This window comes from Mesoplodon mirus (assembly GCF_964341445.2).
Source record: "Mesoplodon mirus genome assembly, chromosome: 7".
In the NCBI taxonomy this organism is placed as follows: domain Eukaryota; kingdom Metazoa; phylum Chordata; class Mammalia; order Artiodactyla; family Ziphiidae; genus Mesoplodon; species Mesoplodon mirus.
This window is the reverse complement of record NC_138983.1, coordinates 60,564,531-60,586,643: the sequence shown is the minus strand read 5'-3', so window position 1 is coordinate 60,586,643 and position 22,113 is coordinate 60,564,531. Positions and strand designations below refer to the sequence as shown.

Sequence of the window (22,113 nt, the reverse complement as noted above, 5' to 3'; positions counted from 1 at the left end):
GCTCAGATGCTGGGAGGCCCAGCAGCCCTGAGACACCACTGCAGACAAGGGTGGCTTGAGGACAGCGGGAAGGGAGTCCGTTACTCCTTCCCTGCTCTCACTCCAGCCAGATTCCTGGGAAAGAAAATACAATACGCGTTTCTGTATGGAAGCAGCCCAGGAGGGGGCTTCCTACCACTTCGCCCTGCTCAGAACATTCAGAATTATTTTTCCAGCAAAGCTTTTATGACTCACAGCCCCTCCCCTTGGGTGTAAGAACCCCTAGCTGTCACCAGGGATGGCGTGAGTCATTGAGTCTGTGCTGGCATCTCATCGCCCTCCCCACAAAAGTGGTCTACAGTCCACGTATAAAAGTACAAAAGGTACAAAAGCTGTGACGAAGAGCACAGCACAGTTGAAAACATGTGGGCCACCTCCTGGACATCTGTTCCACAGCCCCGCTTTGTCCCGTCAGCACCCATGTTGGAGATGCCCTGTAGCCCAGCCTGGGCTCCACGGGTGGCCATGGGCCAGCTCCCCATCGAAGCAGACTCAGGCCGTCACACGTGCCTCTCCGGGCTGCCAGCGCTAAGACAGTCATCACCAGTCCTCAGAGTTGGGAGCGGCCAGGCGGGAGTCGGTCAGCAGCTGGTCCTGGCTGAGCATAGTCTGAAAGGACACGGCCGAAGGCACTGTTCAACAGCGTTTTGGTCAAGGCTGCCCTGCGGCCACTGTGTGGGAAGCAGTGGGGCACTGGGTGTGGCCCTGACTCCAGCGCCCTGTAAGTTCCTGGTGTCCCAGGCACCCCACGTGTTGGGTCAGAATAGACAACACCATCAACAATAAATTGCTCCTACCTTTAGAAGTAAAGTTGCTATTTCAAGGCCACCAAAGGCCTATAGAAGTGATAAGGGTAAGGCTGGGTGAATTCATTTCAGTGTGTGAGCCAAGAAAAAAACAAGTTGAAAACAGTGATCTTGTTTGGATTCGGGGAGACCCGCCCCCCCCCCGCCCCCTCCTTGACCGTCTTGCCTTTGGATCCAGCCTTCCTAACCTGCCTCAGTAAATCAGCAAAGGCCTCAACGGGCTGGACGCTGTGGCCAGTGGGCTCAGTGCTGGGGCTGTCTAGGAGCTGTGAGGCCCTGGAAGGCACAGGGCCTCAACAATGTAAATCTTTTTTGTGACTGGCCTTTTACTGCCAGCTCCGGGCTGCCTAGCAGCCTTGCAAGGAGGATATTAGCCCTGCTTGACAGATAGGGAAGCCAGGGCTCGGAGAGCGAGTGACTTGCCCGAGGTCCCAGACAGGGACCAGGTCAGCCTCCCTCCAGAGTGCCTCCTCTCCCCTGGTCCAAGCTGCTTCATATGGTATGGCTTGTCCCCAGTGGACATGCCAGGATGTGCTCACGTGCCTGTGGGGTCCATGAAGCCAGAGGCGCGATAGGTAATATGCGTCTCCTGGATGGAGAGGGCAGAGCAGTGGCCACCAAGCCAGGGGCGAGGCCTGGGCTTTGGGTTGACGAGGCAGGTGACCCAGAGCTGCTGAGCATCTTGGTTTCCTCACCAGCCCTGGGCCTGGGAAGAGGGCCTGAGACCTAGCACACCTTAGCTGGTTTCAGCTCAAGGCTGGCAGCAGGCCAGCAGAGAAGGCCTCTGGGCTGCTTTCCGTGTCAGCTGGTTCAGGCTCCAGCCCCAGCTCCATCTGCTGTCCGCCAGCAGAGGCCCTGATGCCACAGGCTCTGGAGTAGGCATGGGGGCTGCCCCAGCACCACCCCAAACGCCCGGGGCCTCCCCAGCACCTGTCCTACTGTGGAGAGAGGGTCAGAGTCCTACCGTGAGGCGGTGAATGTCTTGGGAGAGGAGCCCTATCTGCGTCAGGGTGCCTTCCGAAGGTGCCATCTGTAAAATGGGCAGCAGCCTGGTCAGCACATGTGGACTGAGCTCGTGATTCGCAGAGGTGGCATGCAAGTCCTATCCTGCTCAGGCATGCCCCGCAGGCGAGCAGGCAAGGAGTGAGCCAGGCCCTGAGGAGTGACCGGTGGAGCATATGCTGCTTCTGTCCCTGGGGAAAGGCAGAGCCTCCAGTGTCCCACACCATCACACACACACTCTTCTTTGTCCCCACCCCGGCACCAGCACTAAGGGGACACAGGAATAGGACACAGACGGGCCCTGTCAGAGCAGCCCTTTAGTACAGGTTCAGTGCTCCAGCTATTTCCAGGAACAGTGGCAGGGATGAAGGCCTTCAGGATGCTGAACACACTGAAAATTTCTGGCACCAGCGGGGCCCGACACTGATGCCCCAGTATAGGCATAGCTAGGCATCCTCAAGGAGCTGCCAGGGCGTCCTCACTCCTAGGAGCCTCCCTCCTCTCCTTCTCAGGCAAATGCTGGCCTGCTCCTTCTTCCCCAAACCTACTTGGACATTGTAGATTTGCCCTTCGAGGGCATCGAGTATAATCCATCATTTTATAGGTGGGAAAACTGAGGCCCACAAAGTGATACAGGCCTTGCTTGAGGCTGCACAGAGAACTAGTGACATAACAATTCCACGCAGGGTTTGAAAGCAGGCACATGCAGAGATTCTCCCACCAGGACACGATAAGAAACAAGGGACAAAGCCCGCCCTGACTGTGGCCCTAAACTGCAGTGCCCAGGTATCAGCCCCGGGGAGCACCTGTCATTCAGTGGTCCCGGCCCTGGGATCAAACAGCAGCCATGCCAGCTGGCAAGCCTGTGCCCTTATCTCTTGCTGGCTGGACTTCAGGGGAGGCCGGGAGGCCATGGCCTGAGACTGATGGTAGTTTAAGAAGCAAATCTTCACATCGCCTCCATCTGGGACAGAATCAGAGTGTTCAGATTGGGGTCATGAGGCCCTGCCCCGTCCGCCAGACAGCTATGCTGCTGCCGTTGTGCTTCTGCAGACGAGGCCCGGGGACCCAGTAGAGCCAAGAGCTGCACTGGGACTAACTGGGATCTCATGAGCAGGAGCCCAGACCGGCAGGCGTGTCCCTCCCTCTGTCCTTGGCCAGGCCTGTCTGGAAGACCCATTATCAGTTAGTCAGCCTCTAAATCAGGAGGACAGGTCTGTGCCAGCTCCGCCAACACAGACCAGCCCCCACGGGGTTACAGGCCCAGCACACATGGTCAGTCACAGCGGAGCGGCACAACACATGAAAGAACAGAGGGCCTTTCCAGCAAGGCCGCCTGGTCTCCCCACACCCCCTTCACTAGGTGGCCCATCCCGCTGGAATGGAAACCAACTTCGGGGTCTGCACGACAGACGTGACCTCCAGCCAGGATGTGAGCCACAAAGTGCCTCTGAGCTTCACACTGGGCAGTGGAGCCTGAAGCGACACCACAGACTCCAAAGGATGGGGGGTCCCTCCTTGCTCCAGCCCCCTCACCCAGGACACCCACAAATCCTGAGCCAGCTCAGCAGCGTTGGCTCTCGAACTGCACGATGAGCAGCACTCCATCTCTAGATGCGCCCAACTCACTTCCCTTGACAAGATTAAAAATATGCTGTGCAGTTTGTTTTCTACATAAATATAGGGTTTATTACCAGAAAGAAGTGGCCGCCTCTGAAGGAAGGCACAACAGTTCCACTGTCACTGGGGCAGAAGTTCCTGCTGCTGTCCCTTCAGCCTCAGCCAGAACTGTGGTCACAGGCCTAAGGCACTTGGGAATGCCCTCAACGGGGGCACAGCTGAGGGGCCTGAGAGCTGAGCCTCTCGGGATTGTCCGTGGTCTCTGGACCTGTGTCCAATCTCAGGTGTTGCCACTGGTGCTGAAGGTGGACATTCAGACTTACTGAAAACGTACAAGCATCTTTATGTCTTTCTTCCTGAGTCCCCAAGGCTGGCCCCTTAGCAAAGATGCAGCTCCATACCTGGCCACCCTCAGGATTTGGAGAAAGACTGGCCCACGGGTACACAATGGCTGGAATGTTTTCTGCAAGTCATGCACATACAGAGGGGGTGAGTTGCAGTTACATGGTGACACACACGGAGTTACTGTGAGCTCTCAGGACACACAGACAGTACAGGTGACAAAGGCATCAGCTAATCTGTCCCACCTGGTCCAGCCCATCCAGTTCAGGGGCATCGAGGGGGCTGAGGCCCTGGTAGCCAATACAGACCCTGTGACTGTCACCGACACTGTTGCTGGGCTCCACTGGGCAAATGTAGTCTGTCGATTCATCGAACTTCTTTTTTCTTATGTTTCCAAAATGTGAGAATCCCAGTTTCCTTGGCTAAAACACAGCAGATACAAGACTATGAGAAAGAGACTATCAAGCTAGTGTGCAGCTACTACTGACAATACATTTTAGAACAGGCTGACGAGGAAAGGAATAAGGCAAACTGCTTCTAGAAAAACTCTTAACAAAATAGAGCTCCTGTAAGCAATTGCCCTTGTGGGGAAAAGCCAACAGGTAAATCATCGTGAGCAAGTAGAGCTGCTCCTCCAAGACGCCGTGCCTGAAACTCTTGCCCTGCTGTCCTACGAGTGATGTTCACATTGCCCGGGGGAACTGGGGATTCCCAGAGGCTGCCACAGTCTGTACAGAGGCTGAGCTCAGAGGACTTGGTATCACACGTGGAGCACTCCCTGCCTTCTGTTCACAGCACCTTGGGAAGCCACATGGACAGCCCTAGGTGGCCCTTCCTCCCTGCTCCAGCTTTGTCCTGAGTTGGCAGGACAGCTCAGGCAGGTGGAATGGGCTTTGTGGGATTCAGAGCCTCAGTGAGCGGCGCTGGTGCTTGGATGACCTCAGGACCTCTGGATGGCTGTGTGCTGGCCACCTCCATAGCACAAGGTGACCACGGCTGGCTACCCACAGGGACACTCCTTATGTTGGCAAGACAGCTTAGACCAGGACTCCACATGGCATGTGGAATGCAGATGGGTCTGACCAAAGGGAACCCACATTTGGGAACTTGTCTGCTTTGCACAGCGAGTCAAGGCAGCATTGGGAGAGAGGACCCGATGCTGCCTGTATGTCATTTCTGTGTAAAGAAACCGACACACCCTTGGACTCAAGAGTGGCCGCAAACTGGGCTAACAAAAGTAACAAAATCAAACCGAAGGTAGAAACCAAGGCAGAAGCCTAGAGAGCCTCCTTGTCCAGGCAGCCCACTTGGGTTTGGCTCCAGGCACTGAGTCAGCTGCTACACAACTCAAGGGCCAGAAGGCAGGCCCCTGTGGCCACCCCAGAAAGGGCCTGGCAACTCACCCGGACTTTGGCTGTGGTGGTCAGTGGCATGTAAGCAGGTGAAGTCATTTTCTCTCGCTTCTCCTGCTCAGCCTCAGGGCCAATCAAGGCATTGAATTTGGTGGTCAGGTGGCGCCTGAGGAGTGTCTTTTGTGGTGGGATATTGAGAAGCATGGCCAGCGTGTCCCCAGTGAAGCGTGGCTCCAGGATCTGAGAAGAAACCACAGACAAGCCACCCAATGGCGACCACCAGTGGCTCTAGGTGATGACACTGAGAAACAGGCCCCCAGGAGCCCGGGTGGCCCCAGGGCAGGGGCTGAGGCTCATCCACTTGTCCTGTGTCCCCCTCCCCTCTGTCTCCCTGGCACAGGGCCTGGCTCTGTGACCGACCAGCAGAGAGCTGTGCCCTCTTAGATAAGGCTGTCTCCCAGGGTCTACTCTGGAGGACATCTGAGCCACCCCTTCCTCCTTTCCCTGCTGGCTTTGCCACTTGACAGATGAGTGCTGATGCAGATCGTATCATGACAAGCAGAAAGGTACATTTTGGTGGCCTCCCCCTCCCTCCCAAGTCCTGTGTTCCTCCAGCAGCAGCTGGAGCTGCCTGGTTAACAGGCAGTTCTCATGCAGCCTCTTTTTCCTGTACTACTCTGGGTCTGTGGCTCAGGAAGTCTTTCCAGAAGCCATCTTGTTTGCATGAAATCTATTAATTCTCAGCCACAAATTATCAAATTCTACTTTGAGACTTCAGTTTATGCAAGGGGTTCAGATGAAGTATCAACATTTCTTACTGGGATGCCTGTCTAGCCCTTAAGACATCAGTTTCTGAATACCCCAGGTGTCACTGAGGCAGGTGGACCAGTCCAAGGAGCCACTCACAATGAGACCTCCGTGGACGCCGCTCCCACGAAGGTTGGGTGCATATTCCGCCAGGTCCACGGACCGCAACCATTCCATCACCCTGTGGTTGGACCACTGCACAACTTCTGAAGGAGAAAGGTTACTCTGTAAGAGAGAGAAGGAGAGTGGAGAAGTTAGGCCTACAGGTCCCACCAGGGTCCTCTGTGGAGCCAGTCCCTGTGAGTAAGCCGGCCCCGAACGCCTTGCCGAAGACAGTCCTTACGCCTGCAGACCCAGGCCTCCAGGCCAGCTGGCTGAGAGCCCTCCCAGTTTCCAAGAAATAAAGCTCTCACTGAACTTGCATGATCTTCTACACTGAGATATCTGATTCCAGAATCCCGTTACTCCCTGACTCTGGTTACTTTGGAACTAACACATGAAAGCATGGAGTTATTCATTCAGTGATTCAACAGAACTTTAAAGAGGACTATCAGTTACTATCAGTTACGAGCTGAGTGTTTTATAGAATCAAGATCTCACTGGTGTGGCCAAATGTTTTGGGCGAACACACGTTAAGATACACCTGAGTACCCTCAAGTGGCACCTGGGTCTTCAAAATGCCCAGCAGTGTGCCTAACACATAGAAGGTTCAAAACGTGTTTGTGCAACAGGGAGAAAAGAGGAGATGGAGAGTAGAGAGATGAATTTTTAATCCCCTGGAAAGCTGAGTTACTCTTACAGCAGGGTTAGTCTTGGCTCCCATGAACATAGGAGATGGCGTGTGACTGACAATCCTGTAGCTTTGGGGCCCACCCAGAACTCTGAGGTTCCTGGGACATTATCAGGGAATTCCCCAGGATTTGGGTTGCTGTGTTTACCTCCACCATTTCTTCTCTAGCAAAACCTGATCATGGATTCCCTGTGCGCCTGGGGCTGGAGGTCAGTTAATTTTCTACCATCGAGTAGGGAGATCTATTCTGAAATGTCTGGTTACTTATGGGTTCCTCTGCCTACTTTGACACCGTCTTTCCATTTTGTCTTGCCCTTCCCTCTCCTTTGCTCCATTTCCTCATCTCCTTTAATCATTATGATGGCCTTGAAAGACTTGCTGCTACTGCTCTCCAGCCCATAAGCATATGTCTCCCAAAAGGAGGGAGGAGTTGGAAGGCTAGTGGCTGCTGTGGGACGCAAAGTTCAGGCCACAGGCGTGTTGGGACACCATGAAGCCCTAGTAAAGGGAAGAATCCACAGCACCATGGTCCAAAATGCAGCCACTTTATGACTATGTCATTCTGGTTTTCTCACACCCGATCTTACAGGTGTCCCGGCTCAGGGCTACCTGGACAGATACAGTGTCCTGCCCTCACCTCATTAGCTGGCCGCCGGTGCAGGCAGTGAGGGTTGAACTTGTTGACATGCAGCACGTGAATGGCACATTTGATGCTGAGATGATGTAGTTGGCTGGTGACTTTTAGGAAAAGTAAATCATTCTGGAAAAGTAAAGTTTTGTTGATGAACCAGAGCTTCCAAAGTGACAAACACCCCCCGAGGCTCCTTCCCAGACCGTACACAGACAAGTGGTCTACTACACGTCAGCAATGTATGTGGACACGCAACAGCTTTCCTTGGCGCAATGGTTCGTACTCTGCTAATTGGGACCTCTTATGTGACAAACAACACTGTTTTAGACCTGAAGGATATGAGGGAGGTGTGGAATCAAGTTTAAATACCGCCATGGGGACACCTGAGTTGAGTTGGGTGTTCACAGGGACAACTGAAACACTGGAGGAAGGACCCTCACCACAGTTAGGTACTGCAGCATTCGCCCGTCGACTCTGGATTCATGAAACTGGTCTTTGTACTGGGGTAAGCCAATATCGTCAAGCCAACCTACAGAAACAGGGAAGTGAAATTTGTGAAAATGGGAGACTGTGGATGCCAAAAAAAAAAAAAAAAAAAAGCAGAAAATTATCATTCTGAGTTCCAGCTACATTTCCCCTAAAGTTTAGTAATCCGTCTGCCTGTCCCAAGGACACAGCTGTCTTTGAGGTCCACATTCCCAGGGAGCTGCCAGAAACATACACATATGCCTGTCCTTACGTGTCACCCAAATGTGGTCTAGTCGTGCAGACTTCTCCTCCTGCTTGGTGTTGATGGCTTTCACTGCTAAAACCAGCTTTTTCCTATGAAGAGGGTGCTTAATTCCCAGCTCCTGAAAGTGAAAGATGAAGACAGATGAGAAATCTCGGCGGGCAGCCTGGCCCTCAGAGGATGCTGTGCCTCGGTGGAGATACTCCACCTGGGTGGAGCATGGAAGCGGACCTCTGCCCAGCGCCCTGGGATCAACCTGAAGTGACAGAGAGAATCTTGCCCTCCTTTGTCCACTCTCCTGTGTGTGGGCGTGGGTGGGCAGTGGAGGAATGGGGGGCCTCACTTCCCCATGCACTGGTTTGGGGAGAGATGGGAGCTTCCTAGCCCAGGGCTCAGCCCTTACCTTTTCCATGTCCTGAGGGGTAGCTGTCAGTAAAGTGTGGCCAGAAGTCACCCACTGCCTGGCAAAGATCACGTACTGAGCCAGGCCAAAGTCCTCCAGCCATGCACACACACGCTCTGTGCTCCACTGGGCGAAGGGGGCGTTGGCATCACTGGGAAGCAGGAAACAGCATGACCCGGTTACCAGGAGAGCCGGGGCCCCAGCTGAACATAATAGCGCCTCACAAAAAGGGACTAGGTTTAAACAAAAACCCCCATCATGGGATCCAGTTGAACAAAATCCCACTACAATGCACTCATTGGAGGTAGACTCTAGAGTTTCCCGGGATAACCCCTGGTCTGAATCTCAAGTCTGCAGCTGCTGGGAGCTTGGGGCAGTTATATGCTCCTCAGGAAGCTGTGCTCACATGTGCTATCAGTCCACATACACATGCACGCGAGCCAAAGCCCATTTGGATGAAGATCCACACCTGAATCATGTTTTACACAGGGCTTAATATCGTTTTCAGGAAAATGCTTAGAAAACTAGGAAAAGGGTATCTAACATTAAAAAAAAAAAAAACCTTCCTCCAATCAACAACAGTTAATGCCTTATTTACTAATGAAACACTAGGGGCATTCACATTAAAGTTAATAAAGGACAGTATTTTTTATCACATTAGTAACACTAGTCTGAGTTGCAGCAAATATAAGAGACAAAATAAAAATAAAAAACATAGCTATTAGAAAGGTAGAAATAAAAGAAAGCCATTCTTTTCAAATGATACGATTGCCCGCCTAGAAAATCCAAGAGAGCTCAGTAAGGTGGCTAGTTATAAAATACACTCCTAATATTTATGACATACACAAATCAATAATTTTCTATGTACCATCAATGCACAGATACTAACATTTTTGTTCAAATAATCCACTCACAGCAACCAAAATTATGAAATATCTAGGAGCTGTCTTTATAAGGAATGTGTGGGTCCTGTGTAACCATGTGTGGGGATGGGGGGAGGTGGTAACTATGACACGCAACTAAGCAGCATAAAAAAAAGACATGAATAAATGAAGAGCTAGATCATGTTCCTAGACAGGAAGCCTGGGTATTACAAAGCCATCCGTTCTTAAAGACATCAATTTTTCATTTAAAGTGTAAAGGTAATGGTACACTCAAAATTCCAGTTGAGTCTTGGGGGCGGGGGGGCATGGAGGTTAACAAAGCAACTTTATATTCATTTTTTAAAGGAGGATTCATGGAATATAGAAGACTAGCGATTCTAAAAGATTCCTTCCAAGAAAGTATTCCTAAAATGCTGGTGAAAAAAAAATTTTTTTTAATGCCTAGATGAGGCATCAAAAATTTTCTTAAAGTGAGGGTGTTCCTTAAAGGGCCAGGATGACCATAAAGCACCATTCTAGAACAAGTGCTGGAGATGATGTGTACCTTAGAGCAGGTGCTGGTCACTCAGCCTGGAGCCTGGGTTTTAATGAATCATGAATAGGTGCAGATCCAGGTTTCGTGAAAACTGGAACTTATAAAATTTGGGGGGCCCGCTAAGAAAAGTACACAGTTTGAATATGGAATTAGGAACAAAATGAGTATTTAGAATAAAAACAAATCACAAAAAATTACAAATCTAATCAAACTGAAAAAGATCATGAAATCCAGAAAAATAATATTTTTATTAACTAATAAAAATAATACTTTTATTTAGTTAACTCCTAGATATACCTCTATAGTACTTTACCTTCACAATTGGGGTGCATATTCTTTGCTTTATCAATGTCAACAACTCTATAACATAGCTGTCCCTCTGTATCTGCCAGGGGATTAGTTCCAGGATCCCCGTAGACACCAAAATCCAGGGATGCTCAAGTTCCTTATATAAAATGGCATAGTTCACTCAGCCCTCTGTATTTGCGGGTTCCGCATCCACGGATTCAACCAGTGGAAATCCGATCTGCAGTTTGAATCAGTGGATGAGGTGGGGCTGTATTTTCTGTGAGAAGCTTTCCGTCTTTCTTCTAGCATGACTGACCAATATTTTTTTATTTTGATAGTTTTTTTAAGTTTTAGCTTCACAATTTATAAATGGTATTGTCAAATACATTTTTAGAATCATCAAATCTAGGAAAACCTCTATCAAGTGTCTTTTAGATGCGAGCTGTAAAATTCCATAGCGTTCAAGTTTTTTAGTGCTAATCTTAAATATTCTTTGAATTGATAACATTTACTTAATATCCTTGTGGCTGTTGCATATTAGGCAACATCATCTTGGTCAATGTCAGTATATCATGTAAAATCAGCAAGAAATTTTCATCTTTTGCCAATGTGTTCATATAATTCACTTTATATGAACAACACGCTAGGAACCTATTTACTATTTTTGTTTGGAATTTATCTGTTGCTCTTAGTGAATTATTGCTTTTGGTTTGATCTGGGATTTTTTCTTATTAGAATAGTTTCTCAATTTCAATGCTCATTTTATCACTTTTATTTCATATTCCATTAGTTTTCAATTTCATTTATTTTCTGGTTTCTTGGAATTGGGAAGAAACAAATATTCTACGTATCAGAGGGATATTTCAGTTCTGAGGGGAAATTAAATGTTTTTGAGACTAATTTGAAAGCCTCTGTCCTGGAGACCTTTTCATAACACCCTAGAGCTCTGATGCTCCTCTACCCTCGATCGTCTCCCCATTTCCCCCTTTGTGACTGGTCTCTGCCCTCCTAAGCCTGTGCTGCTCCTACAGTAGCAGACCCAGCTTCCCTAACTCCTGGGGTTCTGTCAGTGCCAGGGTCTCCCATACTCTTGTCCAGGGCCACAGCTGAACATGCTATTAACTAATTTAGAGATGACAGAGAAAGTACCTTTCATATATAGCCAAACCACTTGTTTTATTGACATGTTCCAAAACATCCGTCCAAATTGCAGTTAAAATGATGTAAGTGAGGTTTATCAAATAGGCCATTCCCATGGTAGACGGAGAACACAGGGTACACTTACGATTGTATGTATATATTTCATTAGTAAGTGCATTTCTGAAAAGAGGGGACTTCTGTTTTGACTAAGCATCTGAGAGGACCAAATCTCCTGCTGAGGATTTGGCAAATATGATTGGAAAGAATTTCCACAGACTGGCTTCTGGATTTGCCTATTTCAAATGGTCTTTCTTTTTCCACTACCCCATACTTCTGAAACCAAATGCCAGAGGACAAGTTCATTTTGGTACAAGATCTCTGACTTTGCATCTTTGTATCAGAATGCTGGGCACACTGGCACATTGGAAGCCATTTTTATAGTAGGACAGCTAATTAACTAAACCTAAGTAAACCAAACATGAAGTGACTGCAAACCACATAAACATAATCCCATTAAACCCAAACTAAATGGATCCCCAACTCAACCTCCCCATAGCCAGATCCCAAAAATGCCCATGGATATTCCAGCATCATCTGATATTAGGCAAAGTGTAGACCAAGGGTAAGTTGGAGTAAAGAGTCAGCAGTCTTAAAACTGTTTGTTTAAAATATCTTACTTATGAAAATATTTCAAAACACACGGCCTTGTCAGTACATTGGTTGGATCCTCTCTGGACCATGGAAGGGGTCTAGGCAAGTAACTGACCTTGAAGCTTAAGCTTCCTTACAGTCATGATAAACCTGACACTGACAGTGAATATGGGATAAAGGCAGTAAAATGGGGCCTGAAGCAGGGAAGCAGTCTAACCAGAGACCCCTCATAAGCTAGAGTCCCTAAGGGCAATACACTCTGTAGACCAACTCAGAAAACCCCTCCACAGGGATGAGATCCGGCCATGTGGCTTTAAAGACTTGAACATTACACTCTGCTTTTTCTTGGGGGAAAAAATCCTCTCACCACACACCAAAATAAATCCCCAAATAGATAACTTTTAAAGTTTTAAAAAATCACTTTTTTAAACTCATAGTTGAAAACCAGTGTTTTAAACAATCAGCAAAAAAATTTAAAACAAAATAATGAAAGAAATCACAAAGGAAAAGTTGATGAACTTCATTATACACAAACCTAAAAATTTCATATATCAAAGTAAAATTCTGCAACAAACCTAAAAAATAATTTGTTACAACTTTTAGATGTGGCTTAGTATCTTAATACAGAACAGACAGAAATCTATAAGAAAGATGTTAAATAACTAGTTAAAAGATATTAATAACTAAATAAAAATGGGCAAAGATACACAGTTCACAAAGGAAGAAATAAGAAAACATGTAAACTAAATAATAAAAATAATTTTTGGAGGTCTATAAGACTAGAACTTTAAACAAAGAAAAGCTGCAATAACTTAATGCCGACAAGGTTGTAGGTGCAGCAAGCACCCACTGTACAGCAGTGCTGACTAGAATGTAAATCAGCAAAATAGGGAAAAAATAAAAAAAATTATTCTTCTGATAACCTGAGAGAGAGTTCCTATGAAATGTCATGATCAAATGTTATATTAAAAAACAACTGTTTCACTGGAAAAAACGGATTGGGGCTGGAGACTTTCAGTAACAATGAACTTTTCCTCTAGGAATGTTGGTGACAAAAATTTTTTAAGGCTATTACCTAAATATCTACAAACTATAAATACCAGAGGACATTAGCATATAATTATATCACATTTCTGTTTAGGAGTAATAAAAGCCTTTCTTTCCCACCAGCAAACTCATTTTTGTTACCATAAGCAGAGTGGTGATAAACATACAGTCTCATCAGGCCTTCATTCCCATTCTCCTTGTCATCCATTGCTACTGTTTACAAAGCACAAAGACATCCAAATAAAGCAACCCTGTGGCTGAACTGCAGTTTCGCCTTCGGCAGAGAAGATTCCCTACACTGGTTGCCCCATACCAAAGGGACTTATAAGATGGTGGATGGGCCCTAAGGAAAAATACCTGAGGGTCTTAGAAAAGTTTTACACCCTGACCAGTGATTCCCCCTTCAAGAATCATTCCTAGGGCTTCCCTGGTGGCGCAGTGGTTGAGAGTCCGCCTGCCAATGCAGGGGACAGGGGTTCGTGCCCCAGTCCGGGAAGATCCCACATGCCGCAGAGCGGCTGGGCCCGTAAGCCATGGCCGCTGAGCCTGCGCCTCCAGAGCCTGTGCTCCACAACGGGAGAGGCCACAACAGTGAGAGGCCCGCGTACCGCAAAAAAAAAAAAAAAAAAAAAAAAATCATTCCTAAAGGAAAGCCAGAAGTGGAACAAAAATTCATCATTCAAGCTCTGGTGACTTTATTTTTTCATCTCAGAACTATCAGAAACACTCACGTCTAAGGTCAGAAGATTGCCAAGTAGATTAGAATTCTCTTTTCATGGACTATATGGATATGCTTCCTTTGGCTCATTTTCTAATGTCTCTGAATTGGTTTCTGCCTTCTCAGACCATATGCTTAGAGTCTCTAGCCTCTAAAAGCTAACGTTTACTGAGCATTTTTTGTGACTAGAAGCATAAACACCACTCCATGATCCTGGGGGAGCAGAACCAGGAGGCTACACATCCTCAGGTTTCTCTGTAAGGATCCACCTGGAGGATGGATCTGGGGATGCTCACCAAAGGTCCTGAGTGCGTACATGGGAGTGCCTGGCCAAGCCTAGGGACCTGAGGGGGGCTGAGTGGGGAAGCAGGGTGCATGTGTGTGTGCTCCCTTCTTTGGCGGGGGTCAGGTCTGTGAACAATATGCTGCACCAGGGAAACATTCTTTCCCCTTCATTGGGATCTAGACTGTATGGTTTCTAGAATTAACATGTGAGTTGTGCACATCTTACTCAGTAATCACCTGCACTTGGCACTGGTATATGGCAATCTTAGGGGGATGAAATTTAAGAGGGTTAAATCTTACTTTTCACTGTTTGGTTAGATTTAAAATGTCACAGTCCAATCCTGAGGAAGGCCCCCAGAAGCCTGACCTTGGCTGAGTAGCTCAGACTTTAGGAGATATTCCGCTGGAGACAGTGTATTGTGGGGATCATCTGATGAGAGCAGAGGGTGCAGAAAAGGGTTTCCCTAAGACATAGGAGTAAAGATTCACTTGGGCAAGTCGGAAGGGAGGCACTCTTCTCAGAGCAGGGAGATCTGAGGAAGGGGGGTAAAGCTGGTGACTGGAGGGGGTCCACCAGGGCGATCTCTGGGAAAGTGTCATTACTGATGCTTTTTCATTAGGGCGTGATGGGAACAGTCATGCAAAACTTCCCATTTTGATCCCTTTACAACTCCCTCCAGTTAACCCTTCAGGAAGGTGTGGTACAGTGTGTCATGAGGGGTAAGGGCAGACTGGCACCCCAGCACCCTTCTGTAGAGGTCTGTGTGGAAGGAGGGGACCGCCCCAGAGGCAGGTGCTGCTCTCTCCCCAGTCTCCCGGGGGAAGGTGACCCTTGAATGGCAGACAGCTGATACCAGGGTTAGATGTGCAGGAGCTCACACAATCCTCACAAGAACTTTCACAAATACTTGTTTTTGACCACCCCACCGCCCCCCGCCCCACTTCAGAGATCAGGAAACTGAGATGTAGAGAAGTTACAGAACCTGGTTTAGGGCTCACTGCTAGGAAGTGGTTAAACAGAGATTCCAACCCAGGCCTCTGACTCCAGCATCTGTGCTCTGAATGGCTGCAGCGGAGCCTCTCAACCTATCACGCCAAGGCCTGCCCAAAGTGGACTGCAGATGTGCAGAGCTGCTGGGGTTCTTAGCGGGGCTGGAGCGCCACCTCCTGCCCCAGCACCTCTGGCTATAGGCAGCCTCTGCCTTTACCTCGGTGCACCTATAAATAAGCGTGAGCAATGTCCACACATGTCAAAGGGGAAAGGTCAAGAAGCTCTGCACTAGGGGCTCCTGCCTTCCATCTCTGGAGGCTCTGGGGCATCCAGCCCCCATTCCCACTCCAGCCTAGACAAGATTTTACACAGTTCCTTGTAGATGGACTGGAGGGAGCCTTACCTTTTCTGACCCTTGGGGTCTCTGGTCCTAGAGAGTCTTGGCCCTGCAGTTGCCCGGAGTCCACCTCGTCGAAACTCGGCCACCCCTGGGGCATCGCTGTTGAAACTTCCTGACTGAGTCCTTCGGATTCTGTGTGGAGAGGAATCCGTGGAGACGTCAGAGGGCAGACTAAAAGCCTGTAGTCAGTGCACGCCTCCCACACAGGGCCTCACGAGCCATAACCGGGGCTCTGGATGTGCCCCGGGGCTCCGGGGCACTGGGATGGAAGCCCTGCCTCCCGGTGCTTCCCCAGAGGTCCAGCATCAAGACCTGTGATAGCTCCTTGGCCAGACCCAGCCTCAATTCTAACCCTGCCTCTGGGATTGGGCCCCTCTCCCCGGGGGTCAAAGTGCAGGTTGCTGCCTGAGAGGAGGCCCCAGTTTCTGCCTCATTTCACAGACTCAGTCAGCAGGGCCAGAAAGGACTCATCTTTCTGTTCTCAAAGATTTCTTAAGACACAGACTGAGTCCTGCAGAGGAAGAAACTGGTCTCATCCATGTACCTCTCCAAAGCACATATGTAAGCTTCAGAGGATGTGCTCAGGGTCTGTGGGATGGATGGATGCCTAAAATGAATGACACGTAAGGCAACCGGCTATATTTAATGGGCTCCTTTCATAGTTCTCCTTCTCTGGGCCCTAAAAAGTGATTCAAAGTCTTCTCTCTACACATAACCACTCAGTACTTACTGCTGTTCCAGCATCTAATTATACAGGGGGTTATGGAGATGTTTTGCCCACTCAGGAACAATATTAATTCCAAGCAATATAATTATGATCATCACCGACTTACTTTCCCCAGAATTTCTTGATGCCTTTGGGGCTCCGTTTACCATCTGGTGTCAGGGGAGACTGGGGGCTGGACTCGGTGCCCGATGACGTGGGTGAGATGTCATTGACCACAGCAGTGTCGTCCCAACCACTTTCTGTGTCTCCTGAGATTGAAAGAATGGAATGACACGTGAATGACAAGAAGGAACATGACCTCTGCAAACCTTCTCCCTGAGCCTGGGCCATCCCTTCAGTGGGAGTCAGGAGGTCTGCCCCGCTCTGCCTTCAGGACGGAACTTTACAGTAAGGTCTCAGAGACCAGCAGGGGCTCAGGCACACTCCAGGTTTTCTCTCTGGGGAGTTAGCGAGCTTAAGGTTTCAAATCTGGGTGAGCGAATGTCTTCAAATTCTAAGAGTTTGGGGTCCCAAACCTTGCAGGGTAACTCCAGCAAGGAGCTTCCTCTCTTTTCCCCCAGGGAGATGCAGGAATACAAGCAGGAGGGGGACCTGGATGAATGTTCAGGAAAGGGAGGGTGTCACCAGAGGGAAATAAGGGAATCTCACTCCCCACCTCACCTGGAAGGGTACAGTACCTAGCACGGGGGCACTGACACTCCGGCCACGATCTCCAGCCAACCAAGAAGCAGAGAAGCCACACGAAGAAGCAAGAGAGGCCAGAGTCCAGCCCAACAGAGTTACAGGGAAGCAAAGAAATAAACAAGAGTCATCAAGCAAGAGGGAAAAACTCAAACAGAAAGAAAACTAATCCCACGAGGAAGGATGGGGGTGAATGGTGACTGAGCCTGACCTACAGGGTCACGGCGGCGAGAGGCAGCCCTATGTGAGGGGACCAAATGCTCCTGGTGTTGCTTCCTGGCCGGTGAGGCATCCACATGTGGGGAGGGGCAGGGGGCAGTGGGGACTGAATACACCGGGCCACCCACTGCTCTTGTGTGGGTGCCAGAGCTCACTTAGACGAGAATGGTCCAAAGCTGCAGGAAGTCCACAGTCTGAGTGTCGCTAGGACATACTCATTCAAGGGCTTATCTGGAGTTCCTGTAGCCAAAGGCAGGACTGGCCAAGGGCAGAAGCCAACCCATGGGCTGGCTCGGGGAACAGCCAGGGATGAGGAGTCAGGGGTACGGCCAGTTGTCGGGACCAGAATGTTCCATTCTGGGCCCCACTGATCTGCTGCTGCTATTGGGGAAATACAGCCTACTGTGCAGAGACCTCCATTTCAGATGCTAAAGCACCAGAAGGACACCTGGGGACTGACATCCTCGCCCAGTGACCACTGATTCCACTTCTCTAAGGAAATGCTCTCCCTTGGAAGAGCAGATAATATCATCCTGTGGGTAATAGGGAGGCTGCAGAGAGGAAGGCAGAGACAGGAAAGAGCAGATCAGGAGGACAAAGGAGGAGGGGGGAGGACCAGGGAGGGGTGATTGAGGTGTCTAAGAGGGAGGGGAAGAGGAATGACGGGAAGGCCAGGAGCAGGTGGAGAGAGGAGGAAGAGAGGAGGAGGGGCAACGGGGGTAGAGTAATTGCAGGTGGAAAGAAGGTGGGTACACACCCTGGTTCTCTTGGGCTCTGAAGTGTTTCTGGCAGGAAACCTTGTGCCCAGACAGACAGCAATCACCTCTGGACGTGGGACCACCCTGAGGTAGGACTTGTCCCATCCACCCGTGCCCACCCCCGTTCTCCAATTGTGGGCTATGGTGGGGGGGGGCGGTGCAGGGACCTTGTGCAACAGTGGAAATGCCAAGGCCGAGGCTCCAGAGGCTGCCAAGCCTGGGGCCTGGACACTCACTCAGCCTCAGCAGGCCGCTCCCTGTGGGGTCATGTGGGGAGGCAGTGGGAGAAGATCTGGCAGCCTCTCCATTGGGCGTGGCTCCTGAAAGCTTCCCAGGTAACGTGGGGTACTTGTGCTCCACCAGGAAAGGGCCGTCCTATTGGAAAGAGAGGGAGAGAGCGCCCCAAACCCAGTTAGGAAATCTTCGGATGCAGAAACAACTCCCTGTTCTCTATGAGCCATTTTTAAACTTAGGCCGACTTAAAGACCCCTCAAAAAGGTTATTTATTCCAGGCCAGGAAATGGGATCAGAACTCTGAGAAAGAAAGAAACTTGCCCAAAGCCACACAGTGAGATGGGGACAGAGTCGAGCCCACATCCAGGGCTGACTGCAGCCGAGTCCAAGCAGAAAGGGAAGCCTTTGCCATTTGGCCTCGCGCTCAGAGGTTCAAAGAATCAACAGCTGTGAACTACCCTTCAAGCTCTTTGAATACACAGACGAGAATTCCAATAAAAGCTATACCTATTGCTTTATTGTATGTTTAGAATATATAATATTATCTATTACTCATATATTACGATAATAGTTATTTTGAAAAGTATCAGGTTAAGGTGAAGCAAGACAGTTAGCACACACTCAGGGGGAGGTGTGAGCAGAAGCTACATGCCAGCACGGAGCCCCCCAGGAACTCAGGACCACAGTCTGCATGAGGTTCAGCCCCAGTGCAGCGGGCCCTGTGCTCAGACCCCAGCCATAGAAAGGGTCCCAAAGAAACAAGCTGATTTAAAGGGGAAGAAGAATGGCACTTGTTTGGTCAAGAAGGATTTAATGGGCCCTACGTCCACAAACCTGAGGGAAACACAGCGGGATGCATTTGAGTGAAAAGAAAAGAGAAATTAAAGCAACGGTTACCAAGGTAATCAACTGTGGATCACTTAACTGGACCCAGAAGAAAAGTAGAAAAGAAGAAAGACAAAACCGATTTCAAAACTGACAAGTCAGAAAAGTAATGGGAGACTTCAGTGACAGTAGCATCTTGTGTTTTGTTTTTTTTGTTTTGTTATACATTTATTTACTTGGCTGTGTTGGGTCTTCATTGCTGTGCACAGGCTTTCTCTAGTTGGCGCGAGCGAGGGCTACTCTTTGCTGCGGTGCACGGGCTTTTCATTGCGGTGGCCTCTCTTTGTTGCGGAGCACGGGCTCTAGGCACGCGGGCTTCAGTAGTTGTGGCACATGGGCTTAGTTGCTCCGTGCCATGTGGGATCTTCCCAGACCAGGGCTCTAACCCATGTCCCCTGCATTAGCAGACAGATTCTTAACCACTGCGCCACCAGGGAAGTCCCCAGCGGCGACATCTTTTGAAGTTTCATTTAGTTAAAAGCCAAGTGCCCGATAAATTGCTGAATTCAGTTTGCTTATAAAGGCATGTCCTGGAAATTGTTTGAAGTCCAATTCAGTCATTGAACATTGAATACTAATCCTCTATAAATCATCTCAGAAAGGAGAGATACGAGAATAGTGGGCTAAATTTTCAAGGGATTCTGAAGGAACTGGCTGGTGAAGTGGAAATAATCGGAACCTTAAGAGACGGAGACCACACAATTCTTAAATTCATGATGACCCATGAGGTACAGGCTGAACCTGATCAGACCTGTGGTCAAGACCAACAGTTTCCAAATACTAGCCCATGCAAGGGCTGCTTCATAATCACCTGTGACACTTGTAAATATAAATTCCCCACGTCCCAACTGCACCCATGAATCAGCCCCTCTGGTAGGGCACCCCGGGAGTCTGTGTTTTTAAAATGAATCTCAGATTACTCTGATGCACAGTCAGACCCAGGAACCACTGATGGTGGTGAAGGCAGAATTCAAAAAGTTTCGAGAACTGAAGGGCATGCCTCCCAGCTCCATATTATACAGGAGATGTGGGAGTGGGGAGGGCGCAGGAACAGATCTGTTGCATCATCACACAGGCCTCCCTAAGACAGGGCAGAGACAACCAAGGCCTCCCATGTGGGCTGCCTTGGAAGGTCGCTGAGGAGCTGAGATAAAAGAGGGCAGAGCCTCCTGTAAGACGGGCTTCAAAGGCAGCCCAGACCTGTGAGAAAGACGACGAAAGAAACCAAGGGCAACGGAAAAGGCTCTCTCAGCTCTGTTCAGCCAAGAAGAGAAGCTAGGAAGGAAGGACTCACTGCTGGAGAAAGGGGTGCAACATCAGAACAGGACACAGAGGAAACAGAAATGCTTGAGGTCGGTTCTGCGCCTGCAGTCTCTGAGAAGAATAACCCTGGTTACAGGGGTGGGGGATGGAAATCTCAGGCGAGGAGCAGCAGATGGCTGATGACCCAGCTGCCCTAAAACAGCACAGAGGTAGCACACCCGAGCGGGAAGACCCCAGGCTGTGAGTCAGACCGACTCGGGCCAAACCCTCTCTCTTTAGGCCCTCAGAACCTCAGTTTTATTGTTTCTAAATAAAGAATAACAATTCCTGCCCCTGGCCTAGCACACGAGGACAGAACTAAACAGAGGCACAGAGGATTATCCCTTGCCCAGGGTCTGGACTGACAGCAGTAAGCACAGCATCAGTCCCTGGAGCGAGGTGTGCGCGGGGCAGACCCCATCTACAACATCAGCCTCCGGCACGGTCCAGGGCACGACGTAGAGCACACAGTGAGGACCAAGTGCGCATCCTAAGGTGACAAAATAGGAACTTCAAGGGCTTGTGACCTGTGCACATGAGAAGATGGTAACTCGGAGAGGGACTGAGGGACTCCAGTTCTAGAGCTGTGAGGAGCAGGGGAGACTGACTCATTCCACGGACTCCACAGCGAGAGCCGATCCGCGGATGCTCCTTCTAGGGAGGCCCAGAGATGGGTCTAACAGAGCTGGAAAAGAACACAGGGGGTGTCTTACAATGTCATGAGCTCTCAGTCACAGAAAGCAAGGGCCAGACACCCATGTGAGGGGACACTACAGAAGGATCCTTGCACCTGAGGCTGAGTGTGCTCCTGGGTCTTTTGTTTGTTTGTTTTGATTATTTATTTATTTATCTTTGGCTGCGTTGGGTCTTCGTTGCTGCGCGCGGGCTTTCTCTAGTTGCGGCGAGTGGGGGCTACTCTTCGTTGCAGTGCACGGGCTTCTCGTTGCGGTGCATGGGCTTCTCATTGCAGTGGCTTCTCTTGTTGCGGGGCACAGGCTCTAGGCGCGGGAGCCTCAGCGGTCATGGCTCGTGGGCTCAGTAGTTGTGGCTCGCGGGGTCTAGAGTGCAGGCTCAGTAGTTGTGGCGCACGGGCTTAGTTGCTCCACGGCATGTGGGATCTTCCCGGACCAGGGCTCGGACCCATGTCCCCTCCATTGGCAGGCGGATTCTTAACCACTGTGCCACCAGGGAAGTGCTCCTGGGTTTTTTTAATCATGACTTATCAGCGCAGAAAGGATGAGAGCTGTCATATTCCTCTACTTGTGTGCTGAGATCATAATATCCCCTTTCCCAGAGATCAGATCTACTTTGCCCTGTCAAAGAGGAATTATCAGAGCCTATAAGATGGAGGAGATAAGAAATCCTATCCCACAGATAATAGAGATGAAAGCACAGGACCCAGCTGGGTGCACATAAAAAGAACACAGGAGAGGAAGTTTCATCATTCCTGTCACCCTGCTACCCCTTACAGTTAACATATCGTAAGGTTACCAGAGCTGTAACTTGCTAAGTGTAAAGATTCTGACAAACAGCACAACCTCACATAGACGAAAGGGACATGCAGTTAATGTACCTTGGGTTCTACCACTGGGGAGAGCTGGTTCCCACCGACACACTATGGGATGGCAAGGAGGATTTCAGTTGTGTGGAGAAAAGGAGAACTGCGTTAGTCACAACAGCAACTCAGGGCCACCTGCCGGCCTGAACCTGCCAGGCTCATCCCTCCCTCCCCGTCTTTATGTCAGATCATCACCATCCGTGGAGGAAACACAGGTCACTGTCCGACCTCATGGACAGATGTCCCCGGGTAGCTGCCAGCTATCTGATTGGGGGAGCGAGAGGCACG

General features: G+C 49.6%; 1 protein-coding gene across 6 annotated transcripts in view; it reads right to left on the bottom strand.

The window, feature by feature from the left end:
• Positions 1–218: 218 nt before the first annotated feature.
• Positions 219–22,113, bottom strand: part of LOC309808678 (synaptotagmin-9) — a 388,309-nt gene continuing 366,414 nt past the window's right edge. For 4 of the 6 annotated variants that reach the window (XM_082629228.1, XM_082629233.1, XM_082629236.1 and 1 more), the window contains 13 exons: positions 21,841–21,882; positions 18,083–18,221; positions 16,295–16,436; positions 15,465–15,593; positions 8,523–8,673; positions 8,129–8,240; positions 7,830–7,918; positions 7,396–7,518; positions 6,068–6,193; positions 5,213–5,401; positions 4,055–4,231; positions 1,810–1,875; positions 219–648 (listed from right to left, as the gene is read on the bottom strand). In XM_082629228.1, the coding sequence (XP_082485354.1) occupies positions 580–648; positions 1,810–1,875; positions 4,055–4,231; positions 5,213–5,401; positions 6,068–6,193; positions 7,396–7,518; positions 7,830–7,918; positions 8,129–8,240; positions 8,523–8,673; positions 15,465–15,593; positions 16,295–16,436; positions 18,083–18,221; positions 21,841–21,882 (1,554 nt within the window). In that variant the 3' untranslated portion in view covers positions 219–579. Of the gene's footprint in view, positions 649–1,809; positions 1,876–3,509; positions 3,931–4,054; positions 4,232–5,212; positions 5,402–6,067; positions 6,194–7,395; positions 7,519–7,829; positions 7,919–8,128; positions 8,241–8,522; positions 8,674–15,464; positions 15,594–16,294; positions 16,437–18,082; positions 18,222–21,840; positions 21,883–22,113 lie in introns of those variants that run through there. The other 2 variants (XM_082629232.1, XM_082629231.1) reach the window with 2 other exon arrangements.